A 19,132-nucleotide genomic window follows, 5' to 3' on the forward strand; every position below is an offset into this window, starting at 1 on the left:
GGGGGGGGGGGGCGTGGTTGACCTGCCCAGACCAGGGCTTCTCCAAACAGATCCTTCAACTGTAGCCACCTTTAAGGGGTCTGACTCTCCCGCCCAGGGTTCCTGAGGCGGCTCTCAGTTCCAGCTGTTTGGGGCCCTGCAGACAAGGCCTCCCCAGAGGGTGACAATTCCATCCCTACAACCAATTACATTTCTAACCCTTTGACCAGATGAGAAAGGTAAAACATTCAAACCAACAGGTGCAGGAAGTCACCCTCCTCCTCACAGGTCACTTGAAATCCCTCCCGAAATGTATCGTGACGAAAACAAGGTCAGATTTCTCCACCACTTGAGGCTGTTTGAGGCTGTGGAGCTCAGACCAGTACCAGAGAGTCGCAAAGCAGAAAAGCCTGCTTTTGTGAGCACAGAGGTGGCTGCACGGAGCGCCATGGTTCCTTCCCTCTTCCTTCTTCTAGGGTGATGACCTGGTAGGACGGCAGACCCGTCTAAGCAGACCCCATCCACCCTCTAAGCAGACCCAGCTGTGGCTCCTGGCCTCATCACACTGTACTCACCAACTCACCACGCTGGGTCCTGCTAGGAGGGGGGTCTTAGTGACTGGGGGCCTCTGCCAATACCTGGAGCCAGTATGGGTTGCCAGGTCTGGTGGTGGTGGCACTCGCATCTAGAGCACAGGGGTCAGGACACCACTAAAACCTAACAAGGCATCAGACAGTCTCCAGGAAGAATCAAGCGGGAGGTTGGGGACACAGGTACCAGACCAACTCCGGGGTTGGGGGTGGTGGGGAGGAGCGGGCACAGGTCCGCACCGATGCAGAGGAGCTGCGGCCCAGAGCCCTTCGGGGACGTGGGTGCTCTAGAGTGCACGGGGCGCTCAACAGTGGGTCAGTCTCATCTCCAACCACAGCTGGGCTCCTCCCCTCCCGCACGGGCTGCGGACCGGGGCAGAGTCCGGACCTCTGCAGAGCACAGGTTTGGAACCTGTGCATCAGGGACATCAGGAACGTCCCTGATGGAGTCTGGTCGCTCACACAGTAGTAGTGGCCCGGCCAGGAGCCCCCACCGCAGCCCAGCGGCCATTCCCGGCTCAGTCTCCGCGATGGGGCCACTGGCGCAGCCGCTGCGGACGCGCCCGCTGGCCCGGCGCCGGCTCAGGTCGCACAGACTTGCGGCCTCGGGTTTCTTCCGCGTCCCGCGGCGTACCGGCCGGGCGCGTGCTGCTGCCCCGTTCTCTCCCGGCTGGGGACTCTTTCTCGGACCCTCCTCCCGGTCCCTCAGGCGGCCCCCTCCTCTCCGCGGGGCCGCCCCAGAACTCCCGGCCACGGCGCGCAGGGAGCAGGGCTCGCAGTACTCGCAGCACTCGCAGCGCGCGCACGGGGCGGAGTTCCGGCGGGGGCGGGGCGGCCGGCGGGGGCGGGACGGGGGCGGGACGGGTCCCCAGCTGAGCTGGGACGCGGACGGCTGACTCGTCTGCTTCAGAGGCTCGGGTGGCGGCGGCGGGCGCGGAGCTCCCTGCGCGGCTCCCGCGGCTCCAGCGGCTCCAGCGGCCCCGGGTGCGGCCGGGATGGGCGGGCAGCCGCGCCGGGTGCGCGGGGGGCGCACGACGTGACTCGCCTGGACCTGGAGCCCCGCCCGCCCGGCCGCGCCGGGTGGAGGGTCTGCTCGGCAGGCGCGGACGCGGGGTCGGCGGCCAGGCAGAGCCGGAGCATGCGGGGCGCGGCGCGGGCGGCCGGGGGGCGCGCGGGGAAGCTGTGGCCGCGGCCCCCCGCCCCGGGCCCTGGCCCGCCGCCGCCGCTGCTGCTGCTGCTGCTGGGCGCGCTGCTGGGCGGCGCGGGCGCGCAGTACTCGAGCGACCGGTGCAGCTGGAAGGGGAGGTGAGTCCGTCGGCGCGCCCCCAGCCCTCGGGGCCGCTGGCCTCCCTTCCCGTGCCCTCCCCGCTCCGGCCGGCCGAGCGTGCGGGGGCGCGGCCCCGGGCGGGGACTCTGGGGCCCGCTCTCCAGGCCGAGTCCTGTCCGCGTCGCCCCCGCCCCCGGTTCTAGAACAAAAGAGCCCGCGGCGGCCCGGTGCCCTGGCCCGGAGGACGCCCAGAGGGAGGTGCGCCCGCGGCGCGGCGGGGTCGGTCCCGGCCGGACAGCCCGCTCGCCCCGCGCGGACCCCGCATCGGAATCGGGCGGGGGTCGGTTCTCCGGCCCTCCCGGCTCTGCCCGCGGCGAGGACTTGCGCGCCCCGGGCGGGAGGAGCGGGGCCTGCGCTCAGGGCCGAGCGGGAAGGGAGGGCCGGCGGGTCCGCGGGAGGGAGCGGGGCTTCGGAGGACCGAGCGGGGGCCCTGGCGCGGGCCGGGGTGCCGACCGCTCCCGTGCGCGCGGAGACCCGCGGGCGGACACCTGTGCGCGGGCCGAGTGCAGGACCCGCCGCGTCCCGCATCCCCGCCCCGGCCCCGGTGAAGGTCAGGCCGCCCTTGGCAGCGCGCGCGCTGGGCTCGGGGAGCCCCCCTTCACGCCCCTCCGCCGTGGCAGCCGAGGACTTTTTTTTTTTTTTTTTTTTTAAACTGAAGTGTGACAAGCAGAAAGGAGTTGCAAATCACAAGTATACGCGGGCGGGGCGCCTGAGGGCACAGCTACTTTGGTGAGAAACCGCCATCCGCCCAGGGCGCTGTCGCCCCGGGCAGGCGGCTCTGCTCGCAGTTGGAAAAGCCGGTTTTGTGCCGCGGAAGGTGCCGGTTCAGGAGTTTTCAGGGATGCGCATCTCCTTCTCTGGAACTCTGTGGGCAGGGGCTGCCCTCGGGTCGTGGGGTCGGGGTGCTCGGTGGAGCAGGGCCTCTACCCGAGCCCTTCGCCCTCACACCTGATGGGAAGACTCCTGCCAGCACACACCTCGTGCTGCTGCGGGAGGTGGGGGGGGGGGGGGAGGGTGTCACGGGTTTTTTTTTGAGTGAAGACAGTTTTTCCGGGAAGCTTGGGGGGTTATGCCAGGGTGCTGGGCTCTGTGTGAGCAGGGCAGCCGCTGGTCATCTTGGATACTTACAGAGCCAGTTCTCTGTGGAGACTGGCAATCACCCTGCTCTCTGCTCCCCACTTCCCACCGCCAAAGCCGGGGTTCTGGGCTCCAGAGATCGGGCCTGTGGTGCCCTCCCTCCCTTGCACGCACACCAGAGCTGGGATGCAGGGCTGCTAAGATTGGGGCCACGAGCTTGGAGCTCTGGGGGAGGGCTGGCCTGCAGAATGCTGGCGCCAGCACAGGGCTGGCTGGGAGCCTCTGACTCTGACACACTCTTCCAGGGCTGCCCTTTCCCCCACGCTCCTAATTAAACTCCCTGCCTTGCAGCTTCTGCTGGATGAATCAGTGCACCCCTAAACTGAGGTCTAGGGTGTCCTGCTTCAGCAGATCAGAAACAGAAAGCCTGTCCCACCCTGGGAGCCTGAGTTTCCAGAGGAGGAGCTGACACCCTTTCAGGCTCTCTGAGGACTGTGTGCCTGGAAGGGGGCTGCCTCTCCTGGGGATCAGAGAGGGCTGTGAGTGAGTGCTGGTCATAGGGCCAACCAGCTCCTGGACCAAGCAGGGGTCTGCCTCCTCTTTTCTACCTGGAGAAGCAGGGACGCTTACCTGCTGCCCTCCTGTCTCCATCTTTGCTAACATACCCCGGGTCTTGGACTGCCTCCAGCTGCCCTCCACTCAGCGCAAAGGCAGAGTCTGCTGGCGGAGGGTGGCTGCAGGGGCTGTCCCAGTGGGATCTGGACGGAAGACAGGCCCAGGCCACATTCCTGGATTATAAGCTCCCCTTCCATTGTAATTGCTGCCCTAGCGATCAATATGCCTTGCAGATCAGCTGACAGATCCTTGCTGTGGAAACTTGGGTTTGTTGGTTTGCCTGCAGACTCCTGTAACATTTATGACTTTTTATGAGCTGTTCTAAAGACAGCACAGGGTGGCGTGAGCCCCAATACCCTGGGTGCATTCCGATCCCCTGATAGGGAGGGAGTTGCTCTTTATGATACTGGCCACTCACATGTGACAGGCTGAAATGCGTGTCTGGGTGTTTCCAAGCAATTAAGCAGGAGGTTTTGCAATCTCGGTCCCTTGTGCCGGGGCAGGACAGCGCCCTGATCTTTATTAGGCTGTGGTTGTAAAGGTGGACCACGAACCTTCCCACTGCCGTCGGCAGGGTTTGTGGGTCTGTCATACCTTGGCTAGCTCTCCTACTGGGTGGGGAGATGAAAGGTAACCCCAGTGATAACCTCTGGGTTTCGCCCTTGATCGAAGCTCTTCCTGACTTAAGTGAACAAGAGACCATAGTTTACTCCTGGTGACTCAGGTGAGCCAGGCTGTGGGTGTGAGTAGTAAGAACCCTGCTGCCACCACACTGACCCCTGCAGAAAGTCCCATGTCGGTTTGGAATTTGCTGTCCTTTGCCTGAAGGTGTGTCTACACTTCCCTGGGGAGTGACACTGGCAGACTCTTTGTTGTTGTTGTTGTTTTTTGAGAAATAAAGGAATCTAGTTTAAATAGCCCAAGATCAATCAGTGTCGTCAGCTCCGTAAGAGTGACTAGAACCAGAGTGTTTTCTGTCTAGCTTCATCACATCGGAAAGCAGGTATCTTATTTTTGCCTGATTAGTGTGTCACTTGCATGCCATGTGAAAATCATTAATGCCACCATCAGTGACATCACAGATGTGGCACATTTTTGCACCTCCAGCAATTTTGCATAAACAGAAGTTTTTTCAGGTTTGCTGTGGTGCTGGAAACCTAGAGGTGAGAGATTTAGCTAGATGTTCTGGTGAGCACCAGACAGGCTCGGAGTCCTTGATTTCTTTCATTAAAGGCTCAGTGGGGTCCCAGGCTGATCAGAGTCGGTGAGCATCTGAGTGGCGGTCTTGCACATCACATGCTACCGACCTTCATGTGAACACTCCTGTGTTGAGTGCCTGGCTCACGTCTTGTTGATCTCAGTCCTTCAGGAGAACATGAGGGGGAGCAGAACGGAGGGGCGTGCTGGCTGTGGACCCTGGGATGGGCATAGACAGTTCTCTGGGTGGCAGTGAAGACGTCAGGTAAAGGGTGGACATTTCTTCTAAGTCCACTTTTGTGTTGTTCCCGGTCCTCCTATAGTCGAGTGACTTATGAATAAATGGAGCCGGGTGTAGTGCACAAGATGTACAGGGTCATCTGTGCAGGCTGGGGACAGCCATGGGCTGGCCATCTGTCCCCCACAAGCGTTCCCTCTGCCCTTGCCTGAGATATGGGTGGGGTGTGGACCTCTCTGTTTCCCTGTCCACTGTTTGGATTAAAGTGACTTAGTGAGAAGTATCCGAAGCCTTTGGTATGGGCTTTCTTTTCCCTTGAGCCCCAGGGTCCCTCCCCGACGGAGAGGAAAGTGAAGCCTGGACAGGATGGTTTTTAGGGGAGAGAGCTTTGAGGATTGGTGTCTGGGCACAGGGCAAGTGTCCAGCTGCCCCTTGAGGCTGGAGACAGGAGAGGAGGGACACTGTGATAAAGTTTGTTTTGGCTGCCCGAGAGCAGAGGTGATTATAGTCATCTGTGTCAACCACTTACCATTTAGTCTAATTTTTTCACACAGCACTATAATTTTGCTCGTCCACACATATGTGTCAGAGGAGCTTATATGAGTTTTATTTGACTGTAATTTGTAAGTCTGTTTTGCGTGTGTGGCTCTGGTAGGCGTCTGAGGCCAGGCCGGCTGCTAGTGACCCAGGGCCTTGCGGGGGCGGGGAGCGGGGTTGGGGGGGGTCACCTCCTTGACACCTCCCTCTGATGTGGTCTGCAGGATGACTGTGCAGCCCCAGCCCACAGCTGGCCATCGAATGAAAAGTGAGGTTTTTTGGAGCCCAGAGCATGAGTCACCAACAGTAAATGCAAACCATATGTTACGTGTTTTCTCCTCTGTAGAAAGGGTTTCTGGTAACTCACCCAGGCCTGGGCTCTGAATATAGCATTGTTTATTACACATAAAAATCCTAAGAATGTGGGTGAACCTGTCTGAGATCCGATCAGAACCAAATTTCATGTAATAAAACACTTGGTTGAAGTCATTGGTTGAGTTCCAGGGCTGCTTGGTGGTTATGACGTAACCATCAGCACAAGCTGACATTCACATTAAAATTTTGAGTAGGGGAAACTTTAACGTTTTTGATGGTTTCAATTTCTTGAAAACATAACGTAATGACTTTACTCAAGACCTGTCTCACGAAGAGTGTACAGACTTCATTTTTTCCTATTTAGCATTTATTAGGAGTGAGATTAACTTGGCAGAAGCTTCCCCTTGGGAAGGTGAATGGTCTGCTCACTGTTTGTGTCTCTCTCCTGTGGCTTGTTCACGCATTCCCTCCCATGCCTCTCCCCCATGGAGGACCATTACCTTACTTTTGTAATTTGCTGTGATGATATTTGAGTTTATTTTTGAAGATCTGATTGGCAATGCAGGGTCTTCAGGTTTGCAAATGGAAACACTTGCCCCTATCTGTGAGGAGCTAAAGACAAAAGTCACCAACAACCTCCAGCCCCCCCCCCCCCCCAAGCTGCTAACATTCCTATTTGGTTTCAAAGCTACTCTCTGGACCAAGTGAACCGCTCCTTGTTTTCACACTCAGTGGGAATCTGCCATCGTTCCTGGCCCTCGGTTGGTCATCTGGAACTCGGGTTTGTGCCAGAGTCCTGTTGGTGTGTCCTTGAACGTGTTCCAGAAGGCCCCCCCTTCCGTGGTTCTTCCCCCATTGCATGACGCGGGGAGCCCCCAGGGCATGGGCGCCCAGTGCTGCAGCCTTGAAGGCCGGCAGATGGAGCGTCGAGGTGCTGAGAGGGTCTGAGACAAACATTGTCTACGCGCATCAGGGCGTGAGCCCGTCTCACCGTGACTCTCTGGGGCAGGCCTGCCGGAGGGGACTGTCCCTCTCTGGAAACGGCCCCTTGCAGCAGGGCAGAGGTGGGGGTGAGGGGCTGCTCATGCACCTGGGCAGGCGTCCCCCAGGCGGGTACATGTGGGGTGCCGGGCCCCGGCTGACGCGTGTCCCCTCTGCAGCGGGCTGACGCACGAGGCCCACAGGAAGGAGGTGGAGCAGGTGTACCTACGGTGCTCGGCGGGCTCTGTAGAGTGGATGTACCCGACTGGGGCTCTCATCGTCAACGTGCGGCCCAACACCTTCCCGCCCTCCCGACGACACCTGACTCTGTGCATCAAGCCCCTCAGGGACTCCTCGGGCGCCAATATTTATTTGGAAAAAACTGGAGAGCTGCAGCTGCTGGTGCGGGACGGGGACCGCGGGCCCCGCCAGGTGCACTGCTTTGGCTTCGAGCAGAGGGGCCTGTTCGTGGAGGCAACGCCCCAGCAGGACATCAGCCGGAGGACCACGGGTTTCCAGTACGAGCTGACCAGCCGGCACGCGGAGTCAGACCTGCGTGCCCAGTCAGGTGAGTGGCAACCTCCGGGGCGGGGAGGGCAGTGGGGACGGGAGGTTCCCCTCCCATGGTCGCTGTGAGAACCCGCCTGCTGCTGGCAGATGGGCCCCCCGTGCGATGGGCATTGGACGTGTGTGGCCCCGTTAGTGTTGTGGGTGTTTTGCACGTGGGGAAACAACGCAGTCTCAGGAGGCGTGTTTGAGGAGGGTGAACACACATGCCCTGAGAACGGCCATAGGTTGGACCTGAGAGCCGTGATGGGGTGTGGTCCTGGCTCCCTGCTCCTCTTCTGTGCTTGGGACTGTAATCGGAAATGGGTGCTGTGGCTGTTCCCACCGCCCCTGTGTTTCTTCTGATATGTGGATTGGCTGCGTGTTTTTGACATCAGCTGCAGCCTCTGACATGTCGAGTTTTGGGTGGGAGCCAAGGGTGATTCACTCTCCAGAGAGGTGCAGAGCCTTGCTGACCTGAATTGTGGAGCTGGTACCAGCTTCCGGAGGCATTTTGTGGGTGGGTGTTACAAGGACCACCCCATGTGGAGTGGAGACAACGGCAGCGTGCCAGGAGAGGGGCTGTGTGTGTGTGGGGAGGGGGGGGTGCGAGTCAGGCAGCACAGGAGCTCACCCGGGTTAGTGAGGTGAGTGAGGACCTCTCTGGGGTTCCCGTGAGGCCGGCCCTCGAGGAGCCTTCTCCACTGCAGAGCCCTTCTCGTTGTGGTGCTGGCAGGAGTCCCCTCAGCAGCCAAGGGTGTGTGTGTGTGTGTGTGTGTGTGTGTGTGTGTGCGCGCGCACGTGGGGACTGTGAGTTGGCAGACAGCTTGGCAGGGCCCTGTGTGGAGGGTGGCGTTGGTCTCTGAAAAGTTCCAGAGACAGAGACTGAGGAGGAGTGAGTGGCCTCCAGAGCTCTCACGTGGGGTGGGTCTCGCCCCATGTGCCATGAAGAAGGACTGAAGTCCTCGTCTTATATAGACACCCATGCCAAGCGTGGCCCTTGCTCCAAGGCATAGATGACCTCCTGGGGTCCAAGTGTGTGGGGTGGGGGTCCTAGTGTCCCACTTGTGTCAGTCCCGAAGCTGGTTGTGGCGAGACGCCTACTGGTTGAGGGGGTGTGAGCTTGGATTGTCCTGTGAGTAGGTTCCAAGAAGGCCATTCTCCAGGTGACCAGCTGGCCCAGATGATGGGCAGGTAGGGGTGCCATGGCATTGAGTGGTGCAGGCCAGGGAGGAATGCTGCTACCACCCCCAGTACACGCGGCGGTCCCAGTACAAGGAGTGACCCGGGCCCAAGTGTCAGCAGTGCTAAGGCAGAGACACCTGGTTTGAGGGGTGGGTCGTCTCCAAGAATAGTATAATCTCCACATTTTAGTAAATGAGATGTTTAATTCGAGTAAAACAGATCTGCTAGGATTTGAAATGTAGACTTTTCTCCTGTATGTGAATCTGCATTTTATTGTTCTGCATTCTTGGCTCAGATCAGTTTTCAAAACTTTCAGTCTCTCTCAAACTAAACCGGTGTGTTGGAGAACTTCAGTGTAGGATTGCCCGGGTAGGACCCCCGCCCCCTTCTGAGTGCCAGCCGCCCGGGTAGGACCCCCTTCCCCCTCCAAGTGCCAGCCGCCCGGGTAGGACCCCTGCTTCCCTCCCAGTGCCAGCCGCCCGGGTAGGACCCTGCCCCCCTCCAAGTGCCAACTGCCCGGGTAGGACCTCCACCCCCTCCCAGTGCCAGCTGCCCGGGTAAGACCCCCACTCGGAAAGGTAGCACTGGAAGCTGCTGTAAATCTCAGGACCTGAATGATATTTTAACCACAACAGCCTTTATCTTGATGACCAGCTATAGGAGGGTGGGTTAGAGAGCTAGAGGAGGGTACCCCAGTCTCGCTGTAGGGGACCTGGAGATAAACTAATAATAAAAACAAAATCTGGAAAAACCCAGTCACCGAATTTAATGCTTGTGGCTGAGTGAAGCAGATGTTAGAAACTTGTTAACAATTCCTTTTTTTTTTTTTTTTGAAACATTTTATTTTTAAGTAATCTCTACACCCAACGTGGGACTCAAACTCACAACCCCAAGATCAGGAGTCCCATGCTCCACTGACGCCTCTTACTGATTGAATGTTGATGGCCCTTTAAAGATATTTGCTGCTGGTCCCTGTTCTCTTGTGGCTTGAGCTTCCTTCCACCTGGTGGGTCATTCTTACCAGATGCTGGCGCTGCCTGTGTAGCCAGTTGTTTCTTTGTTGGGCACCTGAGCGCTTCCATTTGTCCAGAAGGAAAATGCACAAGGGTGGCCATGGGCTGGGATGACTCAGAGACCATGGCTCCGCCCTCGGGGACCAGAGACTTAGTCTCTCTCCCTCTCCTTGTGGGCAGGGTCTGTGCACCCCAGGTTCCCCTGGTCCCTGTTTTCAGGCCAGGACAGTGAGCAGATTTGGGAGAGGCCTGTGGGATCAGTGGTTGGGCTGCCCTAGGTTCCAATGGGGCTGCCAGGACAAGGTCCTGCATGATGGTGGGTTGTCTGGTCACAGCCTCTGCTTGCCCTCTGTGCATCTCTCGAGACCCCATGGAGGACGTTCAGCTGTGGCTGGGCATTGGGCAGTCTGGGTGGCCCAGGGGTTCCCTTCTTACCTCTCCCCCACCCCTGACATATGCCCACTGGGCCCTGGAGCGTCTATTTAAATCCGGGGCCTGCAGGGATCCAGGCACCCCGTGGATAGTGGGGTATGAACGTGCATCTGTGCGTTGGCCAGGAATCAGGCCTGGGACAGCCCAGAAACTTAGCAACTGTCAGAACTGGGGGTGGGGACTCAGATGTATGTGGGGTTCTAGGAGCTGGGATAGAAACAGGCACAGATTCTGGGCCCTTCCTGGGGGCTCAGCACTTTCTCAGCCTGAGGGAGATGAGGGGCAGCGAGGCTCTGGGGAGGCTCGTGCGTCCTTCTCCCCAGGGTATTTGCCTTTCATCAGGGGATGGGCTCCTAAGCCTTTAATGCCAAAGGAATGGGTATGTAATGTGGAATGTCGGTGCCAGCCATCTGGCAGCAATGATGTCTGCCGGGCCAGGCAGGCTCTCAGATGGTAGTGTGTGGCTCCCGGCTCTCTCCTGTTCTGGCCCTGGCCGCAGCTGCAGGAAACTTGGGTGAAGCTGGAGCCTGGGCACCTGTGACGTGGAGGTGTGCAGGTGCCTGTGGGCTGGGCGGTCAGTGATCCTGCCTGCTGCAGAGGTGGATGAGCCTTCTCCCTCACTGGTGACTCATAGTAGCTTCTAGTTTGTGCTGACTTGAAAACAGAGAGGCTCCCGGATGAGAGATGTGTGTGAGCCTCATGGCCCCGGATGGTCCCGCTTGGGAGTGTTTGCAGTGAGTGCGGTCGCCTGGTGTGCACTTGAATAACCAGCTTCCTGGTATGGTCTGAGATGCACTGACACCCAAGAAAAGGCCAGAATGGAGAGGCAGGCCACTCCTTACAGGCGCAGATTGAGGGGTGGGTGGTAGGAGGTGACCTGAGGGGTTGGGGGGGCCGTGCGGGATCGAGCCTCCTTTCCCCACCCTGCCCTCCTCCTCCCCCCCCTCCTCCTCCATGGGCTTCACCAGGGCATCTGAGTAACGCAGTTGCTGAAAAACTCTGGCAGGACACGAAAGGTGGGCAAGTGGCCAGATCCAGCTAACTAATGGATGAAACTCTAGGCCACTCCTGGAACCCGGCCGGGCTGTCTGGGGGCCGTCCTCCCCAGAGCCCTGGTGTACGTGGGGAAGCAGGCACACCAGGACCCTCTGTTGCCCGGTAGGGTTGGGGATGTGTGGTGGTGGCCAGTGAAGGATGGCAGGGGGTTGCTCTGTCTGGTTCTAGGGGGTGGAGACAAACCTTCTCCTTGGTTTGCCTGGGGCAGCCCAGGTGGACCCCTGATTCCAGTCTGTTCTTTTATTCCTCTGGGAGCTGAACAGCAGGGGCTTACCGGCTTGGCCACATCTACCTTCTGGGGTTAGGGGTTTGGGGTCCATGTGATGCCTACCCAGAGTAGGCTTCCTTGAGCAGATGAGGTGGGAAGACAGTGGCATTTTAGACCCACGGCAAGAGGGGACGGTGCTGGCCATTAATGCATGAAAGTTATTGGGATTGCTGGCCAGTAGCCCGAGTCACGCGGTTTCCAGTGTGCTCCATCCCCCTTCCCTGGTCAAACTTGCTGTGTTTGATGTGTTGCGGGGGGGGGGTGGTGAATGATGCCCGAGGGGTGGGCTGGGTGGGTACAGAGCCCCCCACTGAGGAGCTCTCTCGGTTTGGTGGTGGCCCTGATGGGCTGTGGGGGATGAGTGGCAAAGGTCAGCAGAAGTCGAAAGAAGCCTCATTATGTCCTAGAAGCAGAAAAGGAGAGAAGAGATTTTTCCCCCAAAGGATCGTTTATTTTCTGTAATTATCTTTCATCTCGCCCATCTCTGCACTCCTGGGATGAAAGCGTGTGGCATCCACCTGCTTTCTCAGCAGGAACAGGGTGGGGTGGCAACAGGCCAGGAGGAGAGGTGGGGGAGATTGAGATATCCCCGCGGTGGCTGACCACCTCGGGGTGGCACCAGCCCGCAGCTGGCTGTGGTGAAAGAGGAGGAGGCTCCAGAACCTCATGTGGCAGCTGGGCCTCAGCTCACACCAGCCCCGTGCCGGCCGTGTCCCCTCCCTGGGCAGTGCTGCACCCACCAAACCTGCCACCTGTCACTGGCTGCAGTGACGACCCCAGCGGATGTCCTCATGCACAGTTTTCCCTTTGGAAGTTGTATGTGTCTGCCTGGTTGTCCTTCCTGCCAGACCAGCGTGCGGCCATCTGCAGACCTGTCCCAGGCCAGGGCCTAGCATGAAGCGTGCTGCCCCCCCCCCCCCCCCCCCCCCCCCCACCGTCCTCCCGCCTGCACCTGCCATCCTCACCTGGGTCCCTGCAGTAGCCCCAGCTGCTCTCCCTGACCCGGTGTTTTCCTTCTTCAGTTCATTTTGTGCACATTCCGGAAGACTCTCCCTAAGATGCCCACACCTCAGCCAACCCCTCTCAAAGAACCGTAAACCCAACTGGGCTCTTGGCTGCTCCCTCCTCACCTTCCCCTGCAAGGAAACGAGATTCAGTGTGTCCGAAACCAGCACATTCCACTGCCTTTATGAGCCCAACTCCGATTAATAATTGTTTCCAGATTGCTTCTCTTGGCATCCACAGACTGGATTTTCCAATGAGGTGACCTGTGCTTCGTAAAACTCAGAATTATGAGGGAAGTCTCCAGGGTGGCACTTTATTAGCTCAGCTGTGGTGGTATCGGCTCCCTGAGGCTTCTGGTGGGAGGATCTGCGGGCTGCTGACTGCCCTCCGCCGGTGCCCCAGGCACCCCCACACCTTCGGCAGTGCAGTGGGGGTGTGAGTAGGTGGCCGTCCCGGACAGGCTCCTTGCCGCCTTCCTCCTTAGCCCTCAGCGGGCGTCCCCGGGCCCGTGTCCACGGAGAGGGTCACGCTCTCGGGCTTGGTGAGTTGCGGGCCGCCAGGCCGGGTATCTGACTGCCAGGTGTGGCCTGGGCCTGTTGCTGTACCACTGCTGCCTTTGTGGGCACTGCCTGTGGTCTGTCTCGGCCGACTCAGAACCTGAGATGTGCCTCTAGAGAGCTTGTGTGGACCGAGCTTCCCACCCACCCTCACTTGGAGCGTCTAGAGGCCTGGCCCCAGGGGACTCTGCTGGGGCTCCTCTCTCCTGGGCAGATGCTTTATGAGGGGTGCCCAGGATGACGCCTCTGACCCCCTGGCACAGGCGCTGAAATTAGACCTTGCCTTTGAGCAGAACTGGAGAGCCCGGCCTCGTCATGCCCTATGTGTGTGGGCAGCGGGCCGCTGGAGGGGCGTGCAGGGTAGGGGACCCCCAGTGGGCTGCCTTCTTTTTTAAGAGAGGCCTTGAGGCTGGGGGTCTATACATGGAAGCAAAGTGCCCCAGGTGGGCAGCAGTCTTTGGGATTTGGAGCTGGGTAGGACATCCTCTCGGCCAGGCTGGCCAGGCTTCAACACACCCAACCGGCTCTGCTAGTCCTGTAGCTTCACCAGGTTCCCGAGAACCTGATAGAAGCGGCAGGCAGTGTGTGGGCCAATGAGTCACGTCCCCCTGAGCTGGCCTGGGGCACACACATCCTCCCCTGCCCAGGGCAGGACCACCAGGGCCAGTGCTTGGAAACTCCTGTCCACCCCCTGGGGTCCGCAGAGACCCTGTGCTGCCTAGGGCAGCACAGACCCTGTGCCCCGCGCGCCAGAAGGCCTCTCTGAGCTCTAGCTGCTCGGTGCCTGGCCTTGCCCCCGAGGCCTCGAGTCTGCTGCCGCCAGGGTGCAGGTGACTGCTCGCCCAGTTCGCGTGTGAGGGCCAGCAAATGCCAAAGCCAGGACGTTCCAGGGCCTTGAGAAGGTGATCTTATTCCAGCAAGACTTCATACCTAACCTTTGCCTGAGCTGGGAGGATTTGTGCCAGACTCTAGAGGCTCAGCGGCCAGGGGGCAGAGGCCTTGAAAAGTGCAGTGTGACTGCCAATTCATGCTGTGTCCTCCCAAATCCAGTGCTGGGTTGGGAGTGCCGTGGTCTGGGGGGAGTTGCCAGAGGCTTGTGCCCCCCCGCCTTTCTTGAGGCCTCACCCAATCTGAGGAAGTTAGGGTGAGGACTGTGCTGGGGCAGAAGTTAGTGGGGTGGGGCCTGGCTTGGCTGGAGGAAGCCAGCCCCCACCCTTGCCCTGCCAGGCTGTGGGGGTTTGGGGATTCTGTGAACCAGGCTTGCCGTAGATAGTGTTTGCAGGCAGTGATCTGGTCTGAGGTCAGGGGTCTGGGGAAGGGGGCTGTGCTGATGGCTGGGACTTGTTTGGACGAGAGCCCCACGGCCTCGGCCTGCAGACGTGACCCTCGATGCTCACCGACACCTTCGGCAACCAGTGCCCTGACCTTCTGGTCTCGGCTACAGATGGGGACCTGGGGAACAGGTGTTGTGTGAGTGGCTGGTGTGGCTGTGGAGGCTGGGAAGGAGGCGACTCTCAGCCAGGCTGGTGTGGGGGATGTAGCTTCCGACCAGCTCAGGTTGGTTTCCCGTTGGTGACGGACCTGGGAGAGTGGTTTACCCCGGGGCCCAGCAGTTGCTGCACCAACAAGCTAGGTGGGGACCAGCACGGACGCCCACTGTCCCTCAGGGTGCGGTGCACGCCCTTCATAGCCACATCTTGCGCTTGGGGTTCCCTGAATTCATCAGCGCCCGCACCCCGTGTGGTGGCCAAGGTTGGGTCCTCTGTCCTGTTCCCTGAGGTCAGAGCTCTTACGGGACCTGGTGGGTGTGAGCGGGGTCTGTGTCCCGCAGACCCTACTCCTAACCCTGTTCTCTCCCCGCAGCCCCGTGCCGCCCCTGCAGCGACACAGAGGTGCTGTTGGCGGTCTGCACCAGCGACTTCGGTAAGTGTCCTCGTGCTCCTGCCACACGTCAAGAGCCCCGCTTGGGCCTGGGAGGGCCTTCCGGTGCTGGCACTCAGCTTGGGGAGGAGACGGCTGAGGGCATTGGGCTTGGAGGTGTAATAGGGGAGGGACGGATCTGTGCCGGATGAGAGGGGTGGGAGTCCTGTTTAAGGTGGTCACTGAGCATTTTCCTCCAAGGCATGGTCTAGCCTCGCCTCAGAGTCCTGCTCTCCTCTGGGCCCCTGTGGACGCTCCAGCAGGAGTTCCTGGTCCTGGGGGTCCGAGGAGCCTGGGGCCCCCGGGGCTGAGATCAGGACTCAGCCGCGTGCTTTTGCTCTTGGGCAGCGGGGTGGGGGGAAGCACTCTGGGCGGGGGAAGGCAGCCCGGCTGGACCCTGCTCTGAGCGCCTCCAGCTGAGAGGGCAGTAGTGTGGTGGGAGTGCAGAGCTCCTTTCCACGTTTTGGTCCTGCATCTGGAGGATGGGGGACCTTGCCCTGGGCCTGCTCTGCCCAGCTCCCTCCCATCACCCCCTCCCCTCTGAGCTGCCCCGTTTCTGTCCCACCTGGATACAGGGCGGCAGTAGATGTTGTGTGTTAATTGCGGTTGTGTCTTGTTCTAACTTGAAACATTGATGCACACAATGTGACTTCTGTCTTCTGTTTCTCCCCACTTATATGGCTGTTATCCCTGACAGAGTCTGAGTGGCAGGGACAACCCCTAGAGGGCCTCAAATGTGTGAACTGTTCTTTCTAATGGGATTTCTAGAATGCAGAATTCAGGGTCAGCCCCCGCAGGGTCACCCCGGTGACCCCACTGACTCCTGTGTTCTTGCCTCCGTAGTCGTCCGAGGCTCCATCCAGGATGTCACCCACGAACCAGAGCAGCAGGAGTCCGCCATCCACCTGCACGTGAACCGGCTGTACCGGCAGAAGAGCACTGTCTTCCGGCCAGCCCCAGAGGGCGGTGGCTGGCGGGGGCACGTCACCACGCTGTTGGAGTGTGGTGTGAGGCCCGGACGTGGGGAGTTCCTCTTCACGGGCCACATACACTTTGGGGAGGCCCACCTTGGCTGCGCCCCGCGCTTCAAGGACTTCCAAAGGATGTACAAGGATGCTGAGGAGAAGGGCCTGAACCCCTGCGAGATGGGCACAGAGTGACTGTGGGTGGCCACCGCTGCTGCCACAGCGGGCGCTCGGACCTGTGCTCCCCGGCGCACAAGCCACGTCCGACCCCACGAGGTCCTGGCCAAGGACTCCCTGACTGATTGGAAATGTTGTAAGATGCAAACTAAGTTATTATATTTTTTTTAAAAAAGAAACGTCCATAGGAAATAAACTCCAGTGTCTTAAAATGCCTTGTGTACCATTTCATGCTGTGTTTCCAAAGCACCCGACGGGATTGTGTTGGGCTGGTGTGTTGGGTAGGGCTCTGGGGCCGGAGCCCCTGGAGGATGCCCGGCACCAGGCTTTGTACAAAGCTCGGGGACCATTTAGAGTGGTTTCTTATGATGGAAATTTACAGAGCCAAATACTTATTTTTTGGTTGGTTTTTTCAAAGACTCTGTTTTGCTAGCCGTGGTCACTTTTGGGCCACTGGCAGCGGTGTGTCTGCAGCCCTGTGGGGTGTGCACGCGCTTCCCTGGTGTCCGCGTAGGGCTTCTCCTGGGGCCAGCACACCCGAGGGAGCCCCGCAGCCCAGCCGCTCGGGGCCTTTCATTCTGGGCCCAACTGTAAGTACGGCTATTACTCTCGGGCTTCGGGAAACACATGCACCTCCTCCTTCCTCCCCCGCCTCCCTCAGCCTCTGCCTTCCCTTTCCTGATAACCCAGATGCTGCCCCTTGACTCTAGCTCCCCCCAAATGCCTGAGTCCGCGGCAAGTCTCTGGCCCCCCAGGGGCTGGTCTGCACTAGGCTGGTGACCTCCACGCTCTCAAGGGTGAGTTAGTACCCAGCAGCGGCTGTAACAAACGACCACAGACTGGAGGCTTAAACAACATTCATTCTCCCCTTGTTCTGGAGACCAGAAGTCCAAAATCAAGGCGTGGCAGGGCCAGGCGCCCTCTGAAGGCTCTAGGGGAGGAGGCTTTCTGTCTCTTCCAGCTTCTGCTGGGTGCTGCCGGTCCTTGGTGCCCCTGGGCCTGTAGATGCATAGTTCCAGGCTCTGTCCCCTTCTCCCCTCTGTGTGCCTGTGTCCAAATCCCTCCTCTCAGAAGGACACCAGTCACACAATTAGGTCCCACTCCCATCTAGTACAACCTCACCTTAGTTGATTAAGTCTGTGAAGACCCTGTTTCCAAATAAGTTCACAGTCACGTGTTCTGGGTAGATGGGAATTTGGGGGGACACTACTCATCCCAGTACTGGGGTCACTGGGGTGCCACATAATTAGATCTAAGCCTGCATCCGCGTGAGTGAGGTGATTTCTCCCAAACAGCTGCTGAGGCTGAGGGGGGACCCTGGAGAGGACACTGGTTAGTGAGCTCTGTGCCGGCTGCACCCAAGCCTCGGGCACACTGTGTGGCCACAGGGAGGTGCCGCGTGCTAGCCCAGGTGTTCCCTGCCTCAGGTGGGTGTGCCCTCACTCCTGAGCACCCTGCTTCGGGTGGTGGATGTGGCCTGGCCCGGGCATGCCCCAGCTCAGGTGTGTGCTCAGGTCTGTGGGCTGCAGCAGGTCACAACCTGAAGCAGCAGGGTTGGTGATGGGAACAGGTCCTACTGTGGCTAATAACTGTGATGTTCTATGCCAGGAGTATGTTGTGCAGCAGATAGCCAGGCCCACAGTGACCCTGCTGTTGGGTTCATGCTTTGGGCTTTTCTGGGTGTTAACTCTGACACTGGAGGAGGCCACAGGGCTTGCAGGTGCTGCAGAACCAGAATGTCGGGTTTGGGTTTCGGTTTCAGGGCTGGCTTTCTTCCTTATGTCAGTACGGGGGCCCGGGAGGAGCTGGGGACCTAACCCCACGTGCTGATGTCCAGGGTGGAGGCAGCTTCTGCTCTGGTGCATGGCAGCAGGTGAGAGCTGCTCTGGGCGGGGGCGGGGCAGGGTCTTCCAGCTGGACACCTGGAGGGAGAACAGGGCCTGTGTCCTCCCCCCAGAGTCTGGGGTGGGGGGCGGCTCTGGTGTTGGAGGTCTAGGGCTGCTTGGTGTTGGGAGGGGCTGGGTCACCGTTTCCGAGAGCCATGCCCTCCTGCTGTCCAGGGCCTCCGGCAGCCATCTGAGGTCCCTGTGTGCCCCAGCTTGCTCTGTGACACCAGATTTTCTGCTTTCCCATGTCTGTCCTCAGGGGAGCCTCCATACTGTGGAGCCCTGAGGGGCCAGGGTGAGGCACTTGGAGGGTCCTCTGGCTGACCAGTGGCTCTGCCCCAGCGTCTTGGCCTAGTGTCCCTGTCTTGGCTCTGGTCAGCCCCAGTTACCGTGTGGAATGGAGCTGTGGGCACCCTTCTTTGTCCCTGTCCAAAGGTGAAGGGGAGGTGTGACCCAGGCCCTCCTTCCTGCCAAGCTGCACCCTCAGTGTCTCCCCTGCAGTCCTGTCCTCTTGCTCTAAGGAAGAAGCAGGCCCTCCCAGCAGGATGAAGGATCTGCCTGGCCCCCTTTCCTTCCTTTCCCTGCTGGCCTTGTAGGGAGCCTTCACCTCCTCCTTGTATGTTTCCCCAGAGAGCTACATGTCCCAGACCCCCTGCACAGGTTGACCGGGACCCCAGCATGGCCCTGGACGTGCCTCCTCCTAGCAGACCGCAAGGGACATCCTTATTCTCTTGGCCCAGCTGCAGCGGACACCCTTTCTTAGCATGTTTCTCGAGCATGTCGGTTGCAGGACCCCAGGTCTGGGCCTGTCCGGTGACACTGGGATCAAGAAAAACAGAGGCTTTCCACACTGCTGTGTCAACCATGACATCTGTGGGCAGTCTGCTTACAGACTGCCCTCCTGTGCCAGAGGCAACCTGAGCGCTTTCTCCTTCTTCACTCTGCCATCCCCGGCGGGACACACAGGGATGGCCTCACACCTCTCCTGCTGGTTTGGGCTCCCCAAGGGCTCAAGCCCCTGTACCCCAGTACTCAGGGGCCGCCCGCCTCTCTCCAGTCTTGGCTGTGGGGAGTCAGGCTGACCCTGTGGCCTCCACGGCCAGGCCCTGATTTTGTGCACGATGTCTGGTTTTGTGCAGCATGGTACCTGCTTGGAGGGGCTGGGCTGGGACAGGCTGCAGCTGTGGGGGCCACGTGCTCCATCGGGGTCTGACCATGGCCCACACTTGCACAGGTGGCCCACTGAGCCCCAGGGGAACTTCAAGA

At 59.6% G+C, this 19,132-nt stretch overlaps 1 protein-coding gene across 1 annotated transcript; it reads left to right on the plus strand.

Annotated features, from left to right (window-relative positions):
• Window positions 1-1,553: 1,553 nt before the first annotated feature.
• Window positions 1,554-16,192, plus strand: METRNL (meteorin like, glial cell differentiation regulator). Its single transcript, XM_042966432.1, has 4 exons — window positions 1,554-1,874; window positions 7,036-7,424; window positions 14,782-14,841; window positions 15,682-16,192. Exons 1-4 carry the CDS (start codon window positions 1,708-1,710, stop codon window positions 15,996-15,998), a joined length of 933 nt encoding a protein of 310 aa, XP_042822366.1. The 5' UTR covers window positions 1,554-1,707; the 3' UTR covers window positions 15,999-16,192.
• Window positions 16,193-19,132: the final 2,940 nt, after the last annotated feature.

Source organism: Panthera tigris, chromosome E1 (genome assembly GCF_018350195.1).
Source record: "Panthera tigris isolate Pti1 chromosome E1, P.tigris_Pti1_mat1.1, whole genome shotgun sequence".
Lineage (NCBI taxonomy): Eukaryota > Metazoa > Chordata > Mammalia > Carnivora > Felidae > Panthera > Panthera tigris.

Bases quoted from the DNA above. Each gene is read 5' to 3' on its own strand.
- METRNL (XM_042966432.1), top strand. From the start codon at position 1,708: ATGCGGGGCGCGGCGCGGGCGGCCGGGGGGCGCGCGGGGAAGCTGTGG. The intron at 1,875-7,035 runs GTGAGTCCGTCG...TCCCCTCTGCAG, and splicing joins CGGTGCAGCTGGAAGGGGAG to CGGGCTGACGCACGAGGCCC. The intron at 14,842-15,681 runs GTAAGTGTCCTC...TTGCCTCCGTAG, and splicing joins GGTCTGCACCAGCGACTTCG to TCGTCCGAGGCTCCATCCAG.